General features: G+C 41.2%; 1 protein-coding gene across 2 annotated transcripts in view; it reads left to right on the forward strand.

Annotated features, from left to right (window-relative positions):
- The window catches only part of AATF (apoptosis antagonizing transcription factor), a 99,426-nt gene that overhangs the window by 32,244 nt on the left and 46,503 nt on the right, over nucleotides 1-20,679 (forward strand). For both annotated transcript variants that reach the window (XR_003004880.1, XM_024757633.1), the window contains exons 5-8: nucleotides 4,771-4,885; nucleotides 6,592-6,796; nucleotides 7,331-7,495; nucleotides 9,575-9,658. Coding sequence is in view for 1 of the 2 variants with exons in the window: in XM_024757633.1 (XP_024613401.1) it covers nucleotides 4,771-4,885; nucleotides 6,592-6,796; nucleotides 7,331-7,495; nucleotides 9,575-9,658 (569 nt within the window). In the remaining variant the exon portion in view is untranslated. The remainder of the gene's footprint in view (nucleotides 1-4,770; nucleotides 4,886-6,591; nucleotides 6,797-7,330; nucleotides 7,496-9,574; nucleotides 9,659-20,679) is intronic.

The following is a 20,679-nucleotide window of genomic DNA, read 5'->3' on the forward strand; positions in this document are numbered from 1 at the left end:
TGTGTTGGCCACTGGTGACTTGACTTTGATAAACATTTTTTTTTTTTTTTTGGTGGTTAGCAGCACAGAATTGCAGATTTCACCTCTGGTAGGTCTCTTGACACTTTGATGCATGGTGGTGCTATCCCTGAATGGAGCTTAAATACTTTAGGGCTACTTTCTGACTGGGTGAAGGGGTGTATAAAATGAGAACATATGAGAGAGTATTAACGGAAAGGCACACTTTGATTTACTGATATTGGCTCTCTGCTTTCTTGTTGGATTGATATGCTGTCTAATATATCTGTGATGGATTTTTTAAAACTGACTTGAACAACAAAAAAAAAGGGCTTGTGTAGCTACTTGAAAGTGGCCCTTAAAAGTAGTAGTCTTTTTGTTGGACGTTTTCAGAATTCTTGGTTATGTTACATTAGAGAATCAAATTATGACTTGCTTGTTGGGGGCAAGCAGCCATAAACATTATGAACTGCTTTGCAGCTTCTTCCCTGCATGGTTCTTGATCTCATATTTTAGATCATGGACACATGGTACCTAGAGGAAGAAAGGGACAGGCACTTGATTTTCCTGTTCTTATAATTTTTTATTGTGGTAAAAAGACACATAACGTGAAATTTACCATCCTGTTTTAAGTGTACAGTTCAGTAGTACTAAATATATTCACATCGTTGTGCAGCCAGTCTCCAGAACTTTTTGATTTTGCAGAACTAAAACCCTATACCCATTAAACAACAACTCTCCATTTCCCTCTTGCCCCAGCCCCTGGCAAGCACCGTTTCTGTTGCTATGAATTGGGCTACTCTAGGTACCTCATATAAGTGGGATGATACAGGATTTGTCCTTCTGTGACTGGCTTATTTCACTTAGCATAATGTCCTCAAGGTTCATCCATGTGGTAACGTGTCAGAATTCCTCTCCTTTTTTTTGTTTTTTTTTGCGGTACGCGGGCCTCTCACTGCTGTGGCCTCTCCCGTTGCGGAGCCTGTGCTCCGGCCGCGCAGGCTCAGCAGCCATGGCTCACGGACCCAGCCGCTCCGCGGCATCTGGGATTCTTCCGGACTGGGGCAGGAACCCGTGTCCCCTGCATTGGCAGGCGGACTCTCAACCACTGCGCCACCAGGGAAGCCCACCTCTCCATTTTTTTTCCTCCTCTCCATTTTAAGGCTGAATAATATTCCATTGTCCTTTTGGACTAGGCTCCAGGTTGAAGGAATGTAGACGATTTTTTTCTGTAGGGAGATAGACTGGGATGGTAGAATTACTACTACTTTGGTCTTAGGGTTTTTTTAAAGGTGTTTTTAAAAATTGTGGTAAAATAGATATGACATAAAATTTACCATTTTTAACCATTTTAAAGTGTACAGTTCAGTAGCCAGTACATTTGCATTGTTATGCAACCATTACCACTGTCCATTTCAAAACCTTTTTCATCATCCCAAATTGAAACTCTGTGTCCATTAAACAATAAGTCCCCATTCCCACCTCTCCCCAGCCCTTGGTAACCACCCTTCTATTTTCTGTTTGACCATTTTTTTAGATATCTCATATAAGTGTAATCACAATATCTGTCCTTTTGCAACTGACTTATTTCACATAGCCTAATATTTTCAAGGTTTAGGCTTGGGAATTTTGAAGACTACTTTGCAAATGCAAAATTGATTTGTAGTTTCACTTTGGAGAACATGGGCTCTCTTAAGATGTAGCTGTTTCTAGAAAAGGAGGTAAAAACAATGGTTCATATTTGCACAGAATTTGGATGAGAGGAGATTTCGGCGTTTTCATGGGCTTCCTTCCAAGTATTAGTGTCTCTTCTATTTTCTTAAGGTTCTGGCTGTAACATAACTCTCAGAACCTTAGCTATATGGAATCTCTGTTTATAATATTCAACTCTTTTCATAGATGATCATTTGTGGTAACCTAATATTTGTAGTTATTTGTATTCTCTGCTTTCCTCATTACTTTAAAAATTTACATGTTTATATACATAATTTTGCATTATCCTAGTTACACACTTAGCACATTTAAAGTAATTCTTCTCTTTAAAATTATTATATCTTTATTCTTTTTATTCTTCTTGCCTACTTCTCATCTTGTTTGTGCCTAATCCATTTCCCCAAAACTGTCCGAAGAATAATTGTGTTACTTTTTTCTTCTTCATGAGAGTAACTTTTTATTTTTATATTTGGTGGAAAGGTTTTTTTGTTTGTTTGTTTTGTTAAGATTCAGAGTAACAGGTTGAGAACCTGGGTTTAGAACACAAGGCATTTTGGATTTTTTTCAGGTAATATTTAGGTATTGCAGGTTCCCCAAGTGATGTGGATATGTACTGATTATAAAAGTATTAGAATGTGGAATTTAGAAAAGATGTGGTCAAGGATCTTCTGTTACATTTAAATAAGCAAGTTGTATTTATATAGTCCTTTCTTTTAGTGGCCTCTCCCGCTGCAGAGCGCAGGCTCAGGACGCACAGGCTCAGCGGCTCACGGGCCCAGCCGCTCCACGGCATGCGGGATCCTCCCAGACCGGGACATGAACCCACGTCCCCTGCCTCGGCAGGCGGACTCCCAACCACTGTGCCACCAGGGAAGCCCGGCAGGTGGATTCTTAACCGCTGTGCTACCAGGGAAGTCCCTGCAACGGGTCTTAGTTGTGGCATGCGGGATCTTTCATTGTGGCTCACGGGCTTCTCTAGTTACAGCGCTCAGGCTCCTCTCTAGTTGTGGCGCGTGGCCTCCAGGGCATGCAAGCTTGGTAGTTGCAGCGTGCAGGCTTACTTGCCCCGAGGCCTGTGGGATCTTAGTTCCCTGACCAGGGATCGAACCCAAGTCCACTGCATTGGAAGGCGGATTCTTAACCACTGGACCACCAGGGAAGTCCCTGTATAGTCTTATACGGAGATTACTGGAGGAATGCAAAGTAGCTATTGGGTTATTGAGTTCCTTCTGACCAATCCGCGGAGGCTTTCTCAGGTAAGCTCTTAGCCATATGTTGAAATGGAATGCTGCAGTGTGATCTGTTTGGAGAACTTGTCTGAGTCATGTGTTGGTGTCCCATTGATGAAATAGGTTGAGATGTAAAATAGTGAGGAAGCTACTCATGCTGCGCAAGGTAGAAGCAGAAGAGAGAGAATCAAATTCATAAAAATCACTTAAACTGAAGTTCGTGTGGGCTGAAGTTAGTCTAGAATATAAAATAGAAATGAATGTAGGGATTGCTAAATGAGAGTAAGGATGCTTGTGAGAAGATTACAGTTACTTAAAGGAAAGTGGGAAGGAGTGATCGAAGCATAGCCAGAGACAGATGGACAGCTGTTAGTGATAGGAAGTATGGAAACCACAGGATTTAGCAACTGACTGAATATATTGAATAAGGGCTCCAAAATGTCAGTGATCTCCTGTGAAAACATTAGACAGAGGTGAGAGAATCAGACAAAGGAGAAGTATTAGGTTGGAAGAAAAAAGTTTTGTTTCTGACATGGTGTTTGAGGGAGTGATGGAGCATCCATGTGAAGATTTTCTTGGCAGTTGCTGGAAATGGGAAAGTTTGATTATAGAGCGAGATGTCTGAGTGCTGTCAAAACTTAACTAGTAGTTGTTATCCATGTCTATTTAGCCCCTTTAGTAGGATTTTGCTGATAAAGAAGGTAAGAGTTTGGTTCTCAGAGGGCCAGATTTTATTCTGAAAGTTCTTGGTCATAGACTTGAAACTTAATCCTGACCAGCTTTATTACATGTGCATCCTTTTGGTCGTGAGGAGAATCAGGTGAGAACATATTCTTGGTGTGCAAAATTTTAATGCACAGTTCAGTACGATGGAACCTCCATATCCTTGGGTTCTGCATCCACGGATTCAACCAATTTTGGATCAAAAATACTTGGAAAGAAAAAATGTCAGAACGTTCCGAAAAGCAAAACTTGAATTTGCAGCACTCTCGCAACTATTTACATAGTATTACATAGTATTTACATAGTATTCACAACGATTTTTGTAGCATTTACATTGTACTAGTTGTACGTAATCTAGAGATGATTTAAAGTATGTGGGAGGATGCGTGTAGGTTACATGCAAATACCAGGCCCTTTCATATAGGGAACTTGAGCATCCATGGGTTTCATTATCCTGGGGGAGAGCTCCTAGAACCAATCCCCTGAGGATACCGAGGGATGACTGTACTGCAAACAGTAAGTCATTAACTTGGGTTTCTATTCGTGAACTGGAACCTTCCTTAAGGGTATGTGTTGGGAGATTGAATGAATGAGGTGGTAGCTCACACCAGAGGCAAAGGAGATCTCCTGGGGGAGGGTGGTGGTGATGGTGGTGGTGGTAGGGGCCCCAGGACTAAGCTGTGCTCTTCAGAAGAGAAGGAATTGCTTAAGGAGTTGATCAGTAAAGGGATAATCCAAGAGGTCAATGGGTAACCTGTAGAAAAATATCTGAGAAAGAAACACCAAAGGAAAAAAATTATTGGTTATGATGACAGGCAGGGAAGGAGTGTGTCAAACTTATTAAATTTAAGAACTCACAGTTTACTGCAGACGCTCTTCTAAGTACCTTACACATTGTTACCTTGCTTGTTCCTCACAACGACCCTATGAGGTAGGCACTGTTATTATCTCCTTTCAGGAATTCTGTATTTCAGAGAGTTTTCAGTCCCGGCGTACCCTGTGCCCACCCCCTCAGCCATTACTGCTCAGGAGTCCAGCGTCATAGGCATCACCTACTTTGGAGAACTGTAGATAATTAACTGTTCCTTCCCTCTGCTTTATTTCCCAGGTCACAAGGCACTTAAAGCATTGTTGAGGTCATTGGTAGATCTTCAGGAAGAGTTGCTTTTCCAGTATCCAGACACTAGATACCTAGTAGATGGGACAAAGCCCAAAGCAGAAAGGTAAGGAGGGAATGGAACTATGGAATTGCTTATTTTCTTTTCGTCTGAATGGTTTCCCATTATTTATGAAAAAGAAAGTCACGTCCTTTCCAGGCAGATACCGGACTTAATGTTAGTAAAATAGAAAGAGCCTCTTACGTTTAATTGGTGGCCAGGATGACACATAAATTGGGAATTAGGTTTTGGATTTTTATGCATAGTTGTGCCTAAGCTTCTTTGTAAGCTTCTGCAAAAATCTTGCCTTCTTTTTCGATCTAGTGAGACTATAGGTGAAAGCGCATTTTTAACATGAACGCTTAATTAATGTTTATGAAGCACTTTGTTGCCCATACACGGAATTGGCAGTCACAACTGTTGACTTTTCAGTGAAGGAAGAAGCAGTTATTGCGAAGGGTAGAAAAATTTCAGGAAATAGTAGAAGAAAACATTTTTTCCCTTCCTGAAATTATCACAGTTGATGAAGGTTCTCCTCTACCTCCCCCCTTTGTTTGAGCCTTCTTCATAGGGTACCTGCCTGTTGTTTTCCGTTGGGCTTCCCCTCTGCTCCATAACTTTCTACTGAATTAGTTGGCATGACAAAGGAAAGGAGCTCACATTTAGTAAGCACTTCCTGTGCGCTGGGGTCGGTAGTCCAGGCAGTGTAGCTGGCTCTGTAGCTGTAGGCTCTAGTGCTCTCTCACACAGTTGAGGGTATTACAGCCTAGCTCGGGTTCTGTGGCCTACCCCTTTGAGATTTCTTCACATTCTGCTTCTCTTCGTTTGGTTCAACCAATATTACTCAGCTTTCCTGAGTAGTTGGTTACAGGGAGACATATTTCCCTTATTGATTTGGGGATTGAGGTCATAAAAGTATGATTATATGTTTAATTTTTAAAGACCCTCCTGTAGCAGTATAGGCCTGGTTCATGTGCATTTCTAATAATGTTTTTAACAACCTCATTTATTTTTATAGTTGGCTTACTTTTTAAAAAATATTTTGAAACCATCTATTTTTATATTTATTTTAAAAGATACATGAATTTTTGTTTGACCTCACGAATGTTTTCTTCCAACAACAACAAAAAAGCCGTCCTCACGTCTCCCGTGCTATTTAAGATGCAGACAGCATAGGGAAAGCCCAAATACTCTTGACTGCATGTGGGCCTAGGTTTTTTTTGTTTTTGTTTTTTAAAAATTAATTAATTTTATTTTTGGCTGCATTGGGCCTTCGTTGCGTGTGGGCTTTCTCTAGTTGCAGTTGCATGGGCTTCTCATTGCGGTGGCTTCTTGTTGCGGAGCATGGGCTCTAGGTGCGTGGGCTTCAGTAGTTGTGGCACAAGGGCTCAGTAGTTGTGGCTCGTGGGCTCCAGAGTGCAGGCTCAGTAGTTGTGGCGCACTGGCTTAGTTGCTCTGTGGGATGTGGGATCTTCCCAGTCCAGGGCTTGAACCCGTGTCCCCTACTCTAGGTGCGTGGGCTTCAGTAGTTGTGGCACAAGGGCTCAGTAGTTGTGGCTCGTGGGCTCCAGAGTGCAGGCTCAGTAGTTGTGGCGCACTGGCTTAGTTGCTCTGTGGGATGTGGGATCTTCCCAGTCCAGGGCTTGAACCCGTGTCCCCTGCATTGACAGGCGGATTCTTAACCACTGCACCACCAGGGAAGTCGCACGCCTAAGTTTTTATTTAGGTAACGTTTATTTACATTGGACTCAGTGTTCTTACTGGTTTTCCAGTGAGGAGGAGATTTCCAGTGAAGATGAAGAGCTCATAGAAGAGAAGCAGCAGCAGCAGAGGAGGGCCCCAGCAAAGAGGAAGCTGGAGACTGAGGACTACCCCAGCTTCCTAGCGAAGCGCTTCGCCGACTTCACTGTCTACAGGAACCGTACGCTCCAGAAGTGGCATGATAAGACCAAGCTGGCTTCTGGAAAACTGGGGAAGGCAAGTGTGTGCACTCATGTGTGTAAGGCAGGTCATGGCAACCTGAAGCAGCTGTGAGAAATTGGAAGTACAGCTCCCTTATATGGATGATGCCTCAGTGTCATAGTAATCAGTCACTTCCGTAGAAAAATTTACTGAACCCTAACGCTAACCCTAACCCTAATCCATTGGGGTTTATACCATTCAAGCATGGGATTTCAACTTTATTAGAAAAAGTATTTCATTCTAGAAGTTGTGATCTTGTAAGTGTTGGAAATACAAATACTTTAAAGAAATGGACTTTAAAACAATTATTAAAGGAGCAGAGGTTAATCTGTGGGTATAGGAAACTAATATGACCTGCTTAGGGACTAATTTTTTTTTTTTTTTTCTGAGAACAGTTAGAGCCATTCACAAACTCAGTCTTTAACAGAAAGTTCCTCCTGGAAGGAGGATTGTCTGTTTCTCTGCTGACACAGAAAAATAGGGAAACCAACATAGCTGCCTTCAGCAGAGACTTTCCATGTTATCTGACACTGGTTAATGTTGTTGCAGGGTTTTGGTGCCTTTGAACGTTCAATCTTGACTCAGATTGATCATATTCTGATGGACAAAGAAAGATTACTTCGAAGGACACAGACCAAGCGCTCTATCTACCGAGTTCTTGGCAAACCTGAGCCTGCAGCCCAGCCTGTCCCAGAGAGTTTGCCAGGACAGCCGGTAAGAACTGTGATGCATGGTGATTATGGGAGCAGTTTCTAGGAGGCTAATTAATTGAAAAATCTTATCATCTCCTTGTAGGTATTCCTCTGGGTATAAGAAGTCAGTGAAAGAAAGGGAAAAAAGCACTACTTTCCTAGATTGTTGAGAAACTGAGAATATGTGGGAGGGGGAAGTTTTTAAAAAATGAAGCTGTGATTGTGTGTAGCCTTCTCTTAATTTTGAGTTTGATCTGAGTCTGGTCATGGAAGCATTTGTAATCCAATTTTTTTTTTTAATAAATTTTTTTTTTTTTTAATTTATTTTTGGCTGTGTTGGGTCTTTGTTGCTTGCTGTGCACGGGCTTTCTCTAGTTGCGGTGATCAGGGGCTACTCTTCGTTGCAGTGCGCAAGCTTCTCATTGCAGTGGCTTCTCTTGTTGCAGAGCACAGGCTCTAGGAATGTGGGCTTCAGTAGTTGTGGCTCACGGGCTCTAGAGTGCAGGCTCATTAGTTGTGGCTCACGGGCTTAGTTGCTCCGCGGCATGTGGGATCTTCCCGGACCAGGGCTCGAACTTGTGTCCCCTGCATTGGCAGGCAGATTCTTAACCACTGTGCCACCAGGGGAGCCCTGTAATCCAATTTTTTAAATTCAGTTTTAAAGTTTTTTCTTTAGAAATGCCAGTATCGAAGCAAGCGTGTACTTTAGGCTTTCCTTTGGATGTTTAGATGCTCCAGAAGAGGATCCAGAATTGAAATAGGCAGATTCTTGTGTCTAAAGGAAACTCTTTTATTTATAGTAGGAATATATACTTAATATATTTTTTAAGTTCAGAAGAATTTAAAATGAAAAGTAAAATTCCCCCTAGTCTAAAAACTCCACTCCTCAGGTTTAACCAATGTTCATAGTTGTAACACACTTTCAGGTATTTTCTATTTGTATATATAAATACACACACACACACACACACACACACACACACATGCACGCACGCATATAACACGTACGCACTTATAAAAATATGGTTGTCTTTTTTTAACTAAATGGGTTGGATATATATATATACGTGTGTGTGTATAAATATATAAAATGTTATAAACTATATGTAAAATCTTACTTTCTTAATTATTCTAGATACTTTTCCATGTTATTACATGGAGATCTACCTCATTTTTCCTAATGGCTAGAGTATTCCATTGTATGGATGTGTACTATAATTTATTTGAACAGTGGATATTTATGTTGTCTCTAGTTTTAGAAACAGTGCTATAGGAAACATTCCTGAGCATTTTTATTTTTGTATTTGTGTGAACATATGGATAGACTTCTATAAGTGGAAATGTTAAATCAAAGAGAGTATGCATTTTAAATCCTGATAGATGTTGTAAAATTGCCTCAAAAAGGCTGCATTAATTTCCAATCCCACCAGCTGTGTTTTCCTACTGAAGATTGCCAGTTTTAGAGGTGAAAAATGGTGTCTTCTCATTTTCATTTGCATGTATTTAATTAGAATTAGATTAAACATATTTTTATATAACTGTTGACTGCTTGTGTTTTTTTTCTGTCAAGTGCCTATTAATGTTTTGCCCATTTTTCAATTGCATTGTTTTTGTTCTTCAATTTTTTAAAATTAATTAATTAATCTATTTTTGGTTGCATTGGGTCTTCATTGCTGTGCGCAGGCTTTCTCTAGTTGTGGCAAGCGGGGACTACTCTTCGTTGTGGTGCATGGGCTTCTCATTGCAGTGGCTTCTCTTGTTGTGGAGCACGGGCTCTAGGCACGTGGGCTTCAGTAGTTGTGGCATAAAGGCTCAGTAGTTGTGGTTCACGGAGTCTAGAGCACAGGCTCAGTAGTTGTGGTGCATGGGCTTAGTTGCTTTGTGGCATGTGGGATCTTCCCAGACCAGGGCTTGAACCCATGTTCCCTGCATTGGCAGGTGGATTCTTAACCACTGCACCACTAAGGAAATCCTTGTTCTTTAATTTGAAGAGCTCTTTATATCTTAAGGAAAATAGTGCTTTGACTGTTATACACATTATTTATAGTAGCTGAATTACTTTGGTAACCTCATTGGGATTCACTCCTTCTCATTGATATAGGAGATCCTTCCTCAAGCCCCTGCCAGTGCCCACCTGAAGGACGTGGATGAAGAAATCTTTGATGATGATGACTTTTACCACCAGGTATGATTTTTACACTCTTTTCTTTTGTTATAAATCAGGCTTTAGCATTTTAAAACAGCTGATAGAATTCTCTGACCAAAAGATAGCTTACTTTGGAAGGATAGAGTCAGATAGGGAGTTAGAACTCTAGTGTTCAGAATTGACTTACTGTGTAGTTCTGGATTTATTGCTTTACTTTTATATTTTTCCTTTTGAAATGAATATAGCTACAGCTACGTTGTTAGTTGATGCAGAGTGTGAATTATTTGTAAAACAGTTTCAACTTCTTTGCATCAGGTGGTTTATTCTCTCTCAGCAGCTTTTGATGATGTTAATGGAGGATTTTGTTTGTTTGTTTGGTTTCTTGTCCTATTACTATTAGATAAGGATATGGAGCTGAAGGGCTGGGATCCCAGAATTCTTGAATTGCACTTCTGGTTCTATTAACCTATTAAGTCTATTCTCTTAAAACTTCTGTGTACGTGTGCATGTTCACATCAGTTAAGTATTTATATTTATTGAGATTGTCTGCTAGTGTTGATTATAATAATAGTGTAGTGCTTTGAAGACAGAAAGAATTGCTAGAGATTGAAATCTAGTCCCGTTCTCAATATCTCTTCACAAACATTTCCCCTGTTCTTTCCCTGACGCTGTGATCTGCTGTCGTGCTGCTCTTTTTGATGATGGTGGTGACCGTTAAGGTAGACTAAACACCTGGGCTGTTCTAAAGAACTAAAATAATTTCCTGTAATCCTGGGTCTCTTGTTAAGTCATACTTCTTAATGAAATGTGCTTTAGGATGTACCCTCTAGCTCTGGAGAGTTGAGGATGCTGCTCAGCAGTGATAAACCAGTTTTGATTGAGCCATTATTTTATCAAGGTCAATTTTTTTTCCTCTGCTGAATTTTTAGTGTTAACTTTTGCCGAAGAATTTACAGGTGCTTGTTGGAGGTTTAGCTATGACGACAGTACTGTGTAGTATATGGAATACGAAGGAAGGAACTTAGGAAAATTACCCTGTGAAGCAAGTAGGACAAGTGATTCTATATTGGGGATGCCTCTGGTTTTGCCCTAAAAAAAAAAAAAAGAGAGACTTTTTATTAATCTTGCTATTCACTCTGTGATGTTCAATAAAATTATTGCTGTAAGTCTCAAAAGTAATGATGAGAGGGTATAGGAAAGAGGATTGATGTGGCCCCAGGTGTTCCTAGTCAGAGGTCCTGATTCTTTTTTCCTTTTCTTCTCTTATTATATCCATTTGTCAGAAGAGTAGGGGATTCTGTTTTGTTCTAGAGTGTCTAAGGAAGTGCCTGATATGGGATATTAATGCTGTATAATTGTGTGAGATCATGGGAGACAATCAAAAATATTCCAGTCTTCATTAATTGAAGTGTATGTTGTTCAGTGGAAAGTGCATCATAAATTAAATAGGCTTAATAAAATAAACTGAAATTACTGGGGGGGAGCTGCTTCTATTGGCAATCCTTAGTCTGAAAGATAGATATATATATATAGGTGTGTGTATATATATATATATTTTTTTTGGCCTGGAGGTCTGCTGAAAAAGAAATAGTATTACTTGATTGGCCCTTCATCCCAATTAATAATTTTAACTTTGATAAATTCTGATTTCAGTTATGACTAGTCACATCTTAGCTTTTACCCTTGCTGGTTAATTGGGGTGCTGGGGTTAATCTAAATTAAAACTTAAACTAATAGAGGTCAGCAAGGCAGCTGAAACACCTGAGTGAAACAAATGGGGCTGCCAGGTGCAACTTTATCTTGGCTGTTTCCCAAGAGGGAAGTGGCAGCAAATTGGAGTTGTTTCAGCCTTCTGTAAAGGTGAATGATGGGTGACACTTGTTAATGTACAGCATCTCCGGAAGCATTCCAGATTGCTTTGCTGCCGTACCAACTGCTGCCATCCATGCACAGTCAGTAGGAACTGGACCAGTTGCCAACATCTGGCAGCACAGCAAGGAATGGGTGCAAGTCTCGAAACCCTGCAGATTCTAAATATGGTGCTTAGAAGTGTGCAGGCTTTAATCACTTACCACTCTTTGGCAGCAGGCTACGACAGCTTATCCTAGCCTCGTACATCACATCCCGACATCTGCTGAGCCGCAAGGCAGCTGCACATTCATTTTCTTTTCTTGCCTTTTCTCTTTGCCTCCTATTCCTCTTCTTCCCACTACCATCCCCCCTGCCCCGACCCTGCCTTCCTCCCTTCAGTTTTTCTCCCCCTCCCCAATATGCTTCTTGGGAGAGATGATCTGTAAAGATTACTGCTTCATTGTGTGTAAGTACTTGTGGTGATGCCAGGCCCTTGACAGACACAACGTAGCACCTGTTCTGCTGACCTGGTTAATTTCTTCTGTTGAGTGGGATTTGCCAGAGATTGGAGCTGAAGCCAGTTCAATGATAAGGCTGAAGAAAATGGCTGTATGTTTTCTGTCACCTCCCAATTAAATTGGCTTCATAAAATGCTTTCCTTTATTTGTCAGGGTAGTAAGCCTGAGCTAAGTGTTGCATTCAGAAGTGGTACAATGTATTACAATGGGCCTGTGAGTTTTCATTTGTGTTTTTTTATGTGGTCATAGGGAAGAGCTGGGTGGTGAATATAATACATCTGCCTTTTTTTTTTTTTTTTTGAAACCATACTTGAAGCCAGACTCTTTGGGTCCATGTTTTGTAAGGAAGAGATTATAGCCACATTGAATTTTAATGTTTCATTGTAAGGGTTTAAAGGCTTACTTGGTTAATTCAGGTGTCACAAGGCTTTGTAAATGCCCTCACCATTGAGAATGGTATTCAGGGTCAGAACACCCAACACGTACACACTTTCTTTGTTTCACAGTGGGCCTTAAGTTACTACAACTTAAAAAATATGTCTGCATTATTTAATAAAGGTACATGTATATGTGTATGTGTGTGTAAGCATATACATAGAGAGAGGGGGGCACTGAGGAGTATCAGATGTTGTAAGTAATCATACCGCTTTTGAGCTGAAAAGAACCACACAAGAACCTGAGTCCCTGAGACGTTAAGTAACTTCCTGCAAGTCATATAGTAAATGGCAGCACTAGTACTTGACCTCAAGACTGCTTAGGCCAAGTCCTGTTCTTCACATAACTTTATTTCTTAAACATTGCATTTGTGAGCCATAAAAAGACTTCACTATAGTATTACAGTTTTCAGTTCGTAAATAACTAAGCTTCATTTTCTTAGAACCAGAAGAAATATTATGTGTTAGAAAGTAATTTTTTTCCCTTTGAAGGCAAATGATTTATTGAACTCCTGGTTTCTTAACAATTCTAATGAAAAAATTAGCCTTCTAGTTGTGTCACTGGTTTGTTTGGAAACTGGAGTTGCTGAAAGCCCAAAGTGTGCCCAGTGGTGACGGTTTCAGGAGGGAAACTTCACTGGCTGCAAACATTGCCAAGTCTCACCCCCTGATGGAATCAGTTTGCATCTGGCTTAGCTCTTGTCAGAGCTCATCCCTGAAGATGATTTCACAAAATATGAAGGTTGCAAGTGACCATGAAGGATGAGCCATTCAGAAATGTTTTCAGTATCTATTTTTCATTTTCACGATCCCATTTGCTACTTTTTTAACATTAAGTGCTTTTTTTTTTTTTTTTTTTTTTTTTGCGCGATATGCAGGCCTCTCACTGTTGTGGCCTCTTCTGTTGCGGAGCACAGGCTCCAGATGCGCAGGCTCAGCGGCCATGGCTCACGGGCCCAGCCGCTCCGCGGCATGTGGGATCTTCCTGGACCAGGGCACGAACCCGTGTCCCCTGCATCGGCAGGCAGACTCTCAACCACTGTGCCACCAGGGAAGCCCACATTAAGTGCTTTTAAGATGTGTTGTCTATATCTCCATTTAAAGTTTTTGTTTGTTTTGATTTGCTTTTTTTAAACCATCCGTTGATTTTGACTTGATAGGCCTGAGTTCTTAAAGGATCGAGGAAGGAGTAACATTTACTGAACACTAGTTAGTACCAGCTCCTGGACTGAGTAGACAGGTACTTGACTCACGTCTTTATTTAATCCTCCCAAGATCTCCATGTTGAGATATGACTGCACTTAGCAATATGCTGTGCAGTAAAGTGACTGGTTTTATCCTTTTCATAGCCAGGACCTCAAACTAGTTTCTTGTTACCTCGTGAGGTATTTTGTTCTGAAAGGACTAATTGAGCTTAGATATTGACAGATTGATACCTGAATTTCTGAGGGTTCATTAGGATTTTGTATGTTGCTTCTAGCTCTGTTTAGTTTTGATCTGGTTTGTCCTGTCACTTTGAATTTAACCAGGAGCGTCTGGAGAAAGGCATAATAGGTTCTGTTCTTTAGATGGCCACTTTGATGGGTTAAATCTCTCCTTTCATTTGCCATCAGGACATGTCTGTAACTGACCCTGCCACACGCTGGACTTTTGTGTCCAAGACATTTGTTAATGCCATAAACAAGTAATTACTATTTCAGTGAACTATTAAAAGTCAATAATGTTAAGAAATAGAGAAGAGGCAAGCTTTCTGACAAGCTGGTTTACTTTAATTAAATTGGTGAGTGATTAATATGGACGGCTGATGTCATGGCTTTAATAGTATGCATTTAGATCGTAGTGTGAATAAGGGATGTGTGAAGCTATTCCTACGGTTAAGGCAATACTGTGTTCTTGTTGGCATGTATCTTTCCAGTGGTTCAATTGATGGCTAAGAGTATGCCTTAAAATTTGATTTAAACCTCCTGCTTTTCATTTGTTTTTGGGAAACATCCCTTCTGTTCAGAGTAGTATTTCATTTTTAGGTTGACTTTGAAATGTTGCTGTTATTTGAGATGTGGATGATGTTTCTTAAAAATTTAGATAACATTTATTACATATAGACCTTTATGGTGACTTTAGAGAGGACGTGAATGTGAAGTACACAAATTTGAAGATTGAAGTTACAGTTAAAGTTATAGGAGAGAGGGACTTCCCTGGTGGCGCAGTGTTTAAGAATCCTCCTGCCAATGCAGGGGACACAGGTTCGATCCCTGGTCCGGGAAGATCCCGCATGCCGCAGAGCAACTAAGCCTGTGCGCCACAACTACTGAGCCTGCGCGCCTAGAGCCCACGAGCCGCAACTACTGAAGGCCGCATATCTAGAGCCCGTGCTCTGCAACAAGAGAAGCCATCACAATGAGAAGCCTGTGCACCGCAATGAAGAGTAGCCCCCGCTCGCTGCAACTAGAGAAAGCCTGCGTGCAGCAACGAAGACCCAACGCAGCCAAAAAAAAAAAAAAAAAAAGTTACAGAAGAGAGTTAATCAGTTAGATTTCTTAAGACATAATAAAGGTGTTAAACAAACTCCAAACCAATATCAATGTCCAATTAAACCTCAGTTTTAATAATTACAAGATTATTTTTTGACCATGTGTAAGAATTTTATTTGAGATGCATTGTTCCTGTGCTGCTGTTGTTGATCTCTCAGTGTTTAGACCCAATACAGTATCAGCATCGGCATTGGATGGCATCGGATGGCATTGGATTGCCAGTGTGGGCTCACTGTTGTGCAGGCTGCACAGAACAGGAGCCCAAAAGCCACATTTTAAATGCAAGATCGAGAAATTTCATCACACGGCAGCGTCAGGGGAAGGCACACACGACTGGCCCTGATTTCTTTCAGTTTCCTTGCTTTAAAAAACACCAGAGCCTGACTTCAGTACTACTGCTTCGTTTAGACAAAGGTAAAAAAACTTCAGAACAAAGCCTAAAATAGTTCATTTGATGGAGCCAGCTAGGAAAGAGATAAGAATTGGCTTAGAACTCTCGAAGAAACTTTTCGAACACAAGGGGTACCTTGGCAGTTTACTAGGCAAATACGTGGCCAAAATTGCCTTTTCTGTACTACTAATAAGCCCAATATCAGCTGGCTGAGTGTAAATTAAACACAGCACTCTAGCAGTATTTTAGGAGACCCAAGTAAAGAATTTAGCACTTTAGAAATGGGGAACACTACGTGTTTACTAAAGTGGACATGAAGTCTCCTTGTGAAATTATATTCCATGTATAGCTCCTTTAAAGTAAATTATAGGGACCATAACTTAGCATAGAAAGGGGAAGTTAATAAGCATCTTAAAATATGTATGTGTATTGTAGATCTAGAATAGAACCTAGTTGCTGTAAAGTTAGATAGCGTCTTTGAAAATCATCAATGCCAAACTGACTTTTTACCAACTAGGGCCTAGAGGAAGTAAGTGACTAGGATATGATCACCTCATTTAGGACATTGAAACCCATGTGCTCTTGTTCCCAGTTTGATTTTCTTTCTAGCGTATTTTGCTGCCTTTTGATCTGACACACTTAAAAATCCACTTGAGCGTTTCCTTTTCAGATTTGTATCTGTTTAGGAAATTGGAGATCCAGTGTATCTGTTTGCATTCTGACAGTTCACATGTTACCACTTTTGTGCAATTATGAACTTCATTCACTTAACAACTGCTGTACCAGATGCTAGGTTTACAAAGACTAATAAGAGAAAACCTCTGCCCAAGGAATTTATGTCATCTAACAAGAGCAAGATTCTCCTCAATTTTGTATAGTCACACAGCTCCTCTTGAAAAGTATGACTTTGGTAAAATTTAAGTGGAGAAAATAAATGGTGCAAGAGAGCAATCAGGTCCTTGATATAAAAACGTACATATAGTTGCCTAGTGTTGTCTTATCACAAATGTGCCTCAGACATTCATTCGCACACAGGTTTTTCCCTCAACAGACACCTGATCCAATTCCTAAAGTCATGTCTCAATAACCTGTAAAAGACTCTAAGAGATGCTGTTAGATATAAACTCTGGACAATAGTATAAATTCACTATTTTCCAGGCATATAGTCATTGTTAGAAGCCAGTATTGAGATGCTGGTATCCACTGAAACCTATTTCAGATTAGAAGAGCATTCAGGGGACTTCCCTGGAGGTCCAGTGGGTTAGACTCCGTGCTCCCAATGCAGGGGGCCCGGGTTCGATCCCTGGTCAGCAAACTAGATCCCGCAGTCCGCAACTAAGCAGTCCGCACACCGCAACTGAGGCCTGGCACAGCCAAAATAAATAAATAAATATTAAAAAAGAAGAAGAAGAAGAGCATTCAGGGAGACACTGCTTTGGGAAAGATCCCTGGTCTTCTCCTTACTTGCTGCAAGTAATAATAAATCCTTCCTTCTTCCCCCACCAAAAAAGGAAAAAAAAAAAAAGAGCATATTCAGGTTGGTGATGGGTATTTGAGGGTTCATTTTGCTGTAGCCAACTTTTGTGTAGTTTTGAAGTTTTCTGTAATAAAAAATTAAGGAGAAGAAAAGCCTTCAGATTTCTTTCTTCCATTAATTGATTCAGCAAATATGTGAGTACCTACTGTATATTTATTGAGTAACTGTTGTTCTAGGCTGTGCAGCCTAATGCAGTAGCCGCTAGCCACGTGTAGCTACTTAAATTGTAGTTAATTAATTAAAGTAAAGTTGAAAATGCAGTTTGTCAGTCATGCTAGCCACATTTCAAGTGCTGCAGCCACATGTGCTAGTGGCTACTGTAGTGGGCAGTGCAAACACGGAGCATTCCCAGCATCACAGAAAGGTCTCTTGGAGCTCCTTTAGGGGCTGGAACAAAGCCAAGTCCTGCCCTCATGAGCATTCATTCTAGCTTAGAGACAGGATGATAGTGTGACCCTGCAGTGGAAAACGGTGAAAGAAGGGGGTCTAGGGTAGGGATGGGATGGTTACTGTTTTCACATAGGGTGGTCCGGGGATAAGGTGATATTTGAGCAGAGCCGGGAGGGCAGCGAGCAACAGAACCATGTAGGTATTGGGGGGAAGAGCGTTGGGGACAAAGGGAATGGCAAGTGCCAAGTCTCTGAGACATTGCAGAGGCTAGCATGTTCCAGGAAAATTGGGGAGGCCAGTGCCACTGGGGTGAGTAGGTAAGAAAGAGTGGGATAGGAGAGGAAGTCAGAGAGGTAATGGGAGGCCAGGTCCTGAAGGACCTTGTAGGCCACTGTAAGGCGTTGGCTTTCACTGTGATTGAGATGGGAAGCCACTAGAGGGTTTTGAACAGAGGAGTGACAAGATTGGACTAATAAAGAATCACTCTGAGGACTGTGTTGAGAATAAACTCTAAGGAGGCAGGGTGGCAAACAGGAAATAGGAGACCCTCATGATAGTCTGGGTAAGGGATGGTGGTACCTGGAACTAGGATGCTTTGGAGGGACTGCTGAGAAGTGGTTGGACTCTGAATTTATGCTGAAAGTTGAACTGACAGGATTGGTTGATGGATTGTGTGTGGAGTGTGGAAAGAGGTGTCCAGGACTTTAAGGTTTTTGGTCTGAGCAATTGGATGGATGAAGTTGCTGTTTACTAAGATGGGGAAAAACAGTGAGAGAAGCTAGTTTGGAGGAGAAATCTGGAACTCAGCTTTGGTTATACTAGGTTTTTTTCCCCCCATGGACTGTGTTGTCTTTAATTATTTTTTTTTTTGGTTTTTTTTTGTTTGTTTGTTTGTTTTTGTTTTTTGCCGTACGCATGGCTCTCACTGTTGTGGCCTATCCCGCTGCGGAGCACAGGCTCCGGACGCGCAGGCTCAGCGGCCATGGCTCACGGGCCCAGCCGCTCCGCGGCATGTGGGACCTTCCCGGACCGGGGCACGAACCCGTGTCCCCTGCATCGGCAGGCAGACTCTCAACCACTGCGCCACCAGGGAAGCTCCATGCATAAGTATATTAATGTGTTTGACTTCGGGTTGCTGCCCCAGGCTTCACTGGGACGTTTATGGTATATACACTGTATCACCTTCCCCCAAATCGAAAAAGTTCTGGATTCCAAGACACATCAATCCTCAAGGGATTGTGAATCTGTATGACAAAGGGACAGCGTGCAGGGGAGTCGAGGATGTTGACCAGGAGTGACTATCCTGATGGACTGTGGAATCATGTGCACCTGAGTAAGGAGAGAAGGGAGCATGTGAGGAGAGGAGGAGGCTTGCTGAAAAGGTGGCAGGATCAATGGGTTATCGATCCTGGTGGGGCTGAAGAATTATTGGAGTCTGAATCCCGGAAAGAGAGGTTGAGGTTTGTTTCAGCTGGGCTTTTAATCCTTAAAGGACATAATTACAGAATACAAGTTAGTACTGCCCTTTTGGTTTCTTACTTGTGAATCCTTTTTAGTAAGATCTTCTCTAGTTCTGAATGACTCCCTCTTTATTCTTTCGGTACAAACGATATATTGTATGGTGTCATTAGAAGAATCATTGCCAAAGAATGCCCAGAAATAGTCAGTGATTGAGCTGGTGTCCCAAAGGATATATAAGCCCTCTCCTCACCTTTTTTATAGATAGAATAAATATATATATACACACACCAGGACATCTGCCTGGTGACCAAGGGACAGAATACTGGAAATGGGGGCTGTTGGAAGTTCTAAACAATAGCACTCCTGGCACATTGTTACTTTTGGTATAGATTAGGAAGAGTGGCTTAATGCAGTCACTTAGCCCTTGTACAATTCTTTCTATGTGTAGGAAAAAGAAAGGAAAAGCAAATTGGCAAAAAGAAGTTCTTTAGCAGTCGAATTGCCTAATTCTCACTCTGTCTTCACACATTAGAGCCTAATACTGATAGTGATTTACTTACACTTCTAGTTAATAATTAGACATTGGGAGACACTATATATCACACCTAATGGAACGTATGGGGTCTGTTGAGAAAGTTTTCTGTTTCGACTAATAAATTTTAACCCAAATGGCCAAGCCAAGTGAAATATCATGGCCTTTGAAATATTTTAGAACTGTGCTGAGAAAACAGTGTGACTTTATTCAGTGAATGGATTTATCATCCCTTCCAAATCACAGGCCTAATCAAATCCTTAGAGAACAAGGACAGTGAGGCAGTTAGGCTGACTTTTTCAGTGGTAGCCTCTAGCTGTACATTTTCTGATTTTAGTAAGCAAAGGTGGGTTATCTGTAACTTCAGTAGTAAGGTGCACTTGGGTTTTATTCATACACCCTGATTTCCCTCCATTCTTCGCTGTGTTATTATTCTGGTAAATATTGTACTTGCCACTGCAGAAGTTGGGTGCTTTTCATCTTTGATCACAATATCTAGAACTCAACTCTTTCCTTTTAGAAATATCATTGAATAGTCACTGTGTACAAGGCCGTGCGCAGAGTTCTGTGGGAGGAGAGAATTTGAGTGAGAGCGTACCCTGCTTACAAGACGCTTACAGCCAAGCAAGGGAGACGACATGAACATAGACAACCAGAGTGCTTGGCCAGGGAGTGATAAAGAATTCAGGAGAGGGAGAGATTAATAACAGTCTGGGAGAATTAGAGAAGGCTGCCGGGAGGAGATGGCGTTTGATCCAGGCCCTTGCAAAAGGAGAGAGAGGGTGATCTGGAGGGTGAGCTTGAGGGGCAGGCTGAGGAGGAGGGGATTGTGGGAGCAGGGGTGGGGGTGTGGTCACAGGTCATGGAAAGGGAAGAGCAGTTAGTTGTCCTAATAGAATAAATGATAAGGGAGAGCATCGCTTTTGCCCCAATTTAGCACGGCGTAGTCTGGGAAAACTCTGCAAGTAATAGCCTACTTTGCAAGTATTGACTCACTATTTTTTGTGAATCTTCTGTGCTTTTTACATTTTCTTCCTTCCATTCTGCTTTTCCTTCATTTCATATCTTATTTGTTATCCACTGTTGACAACCAGTAGAAAGGAACATTGGATTACTGTACTTGTTCATTGTTGTTGTTAGCAGCTGTTGTGATTCGGCTCTGGAAGGTGTTGAATTTTTTTGTCCCAAATTGCATTTTGTGATTATCTGATGCTGACAGTATTTCTCTTTATTGAAATACTTAATTTTGCTAAGTGCTTTACTTTTATCATCTTTTAAAATCACAAATCAACTTTGTTGAGGTACAGTTATTTTGAGGAAACTGAGTGTCACTCAGAGAGGTCATATAACTTGTCCCAAACTACGCAGCTAGTAACGGGCATAGCTGGAATTCAGAACCCAGATGTGTCAGACTC

This window comes from Neophocaena asiaeorientalis, unplaced genomic scaffold (assembly GCF_003031525.2).
Source record: "Neophocaena asiaeorientalis asiaeorientalis breed wild unplaced genomic scaffold, Neophocaena_asiaeorientalis_V1.1 scaffold327, whole genome shotgun sequence".
Lineage (NCBI taxonomy): Eukaryota > Metazoa > Chordata > Mammalia > Artiodactyla > Phocoenidae > Neophocaena > Neophocaena asiaeorientalis.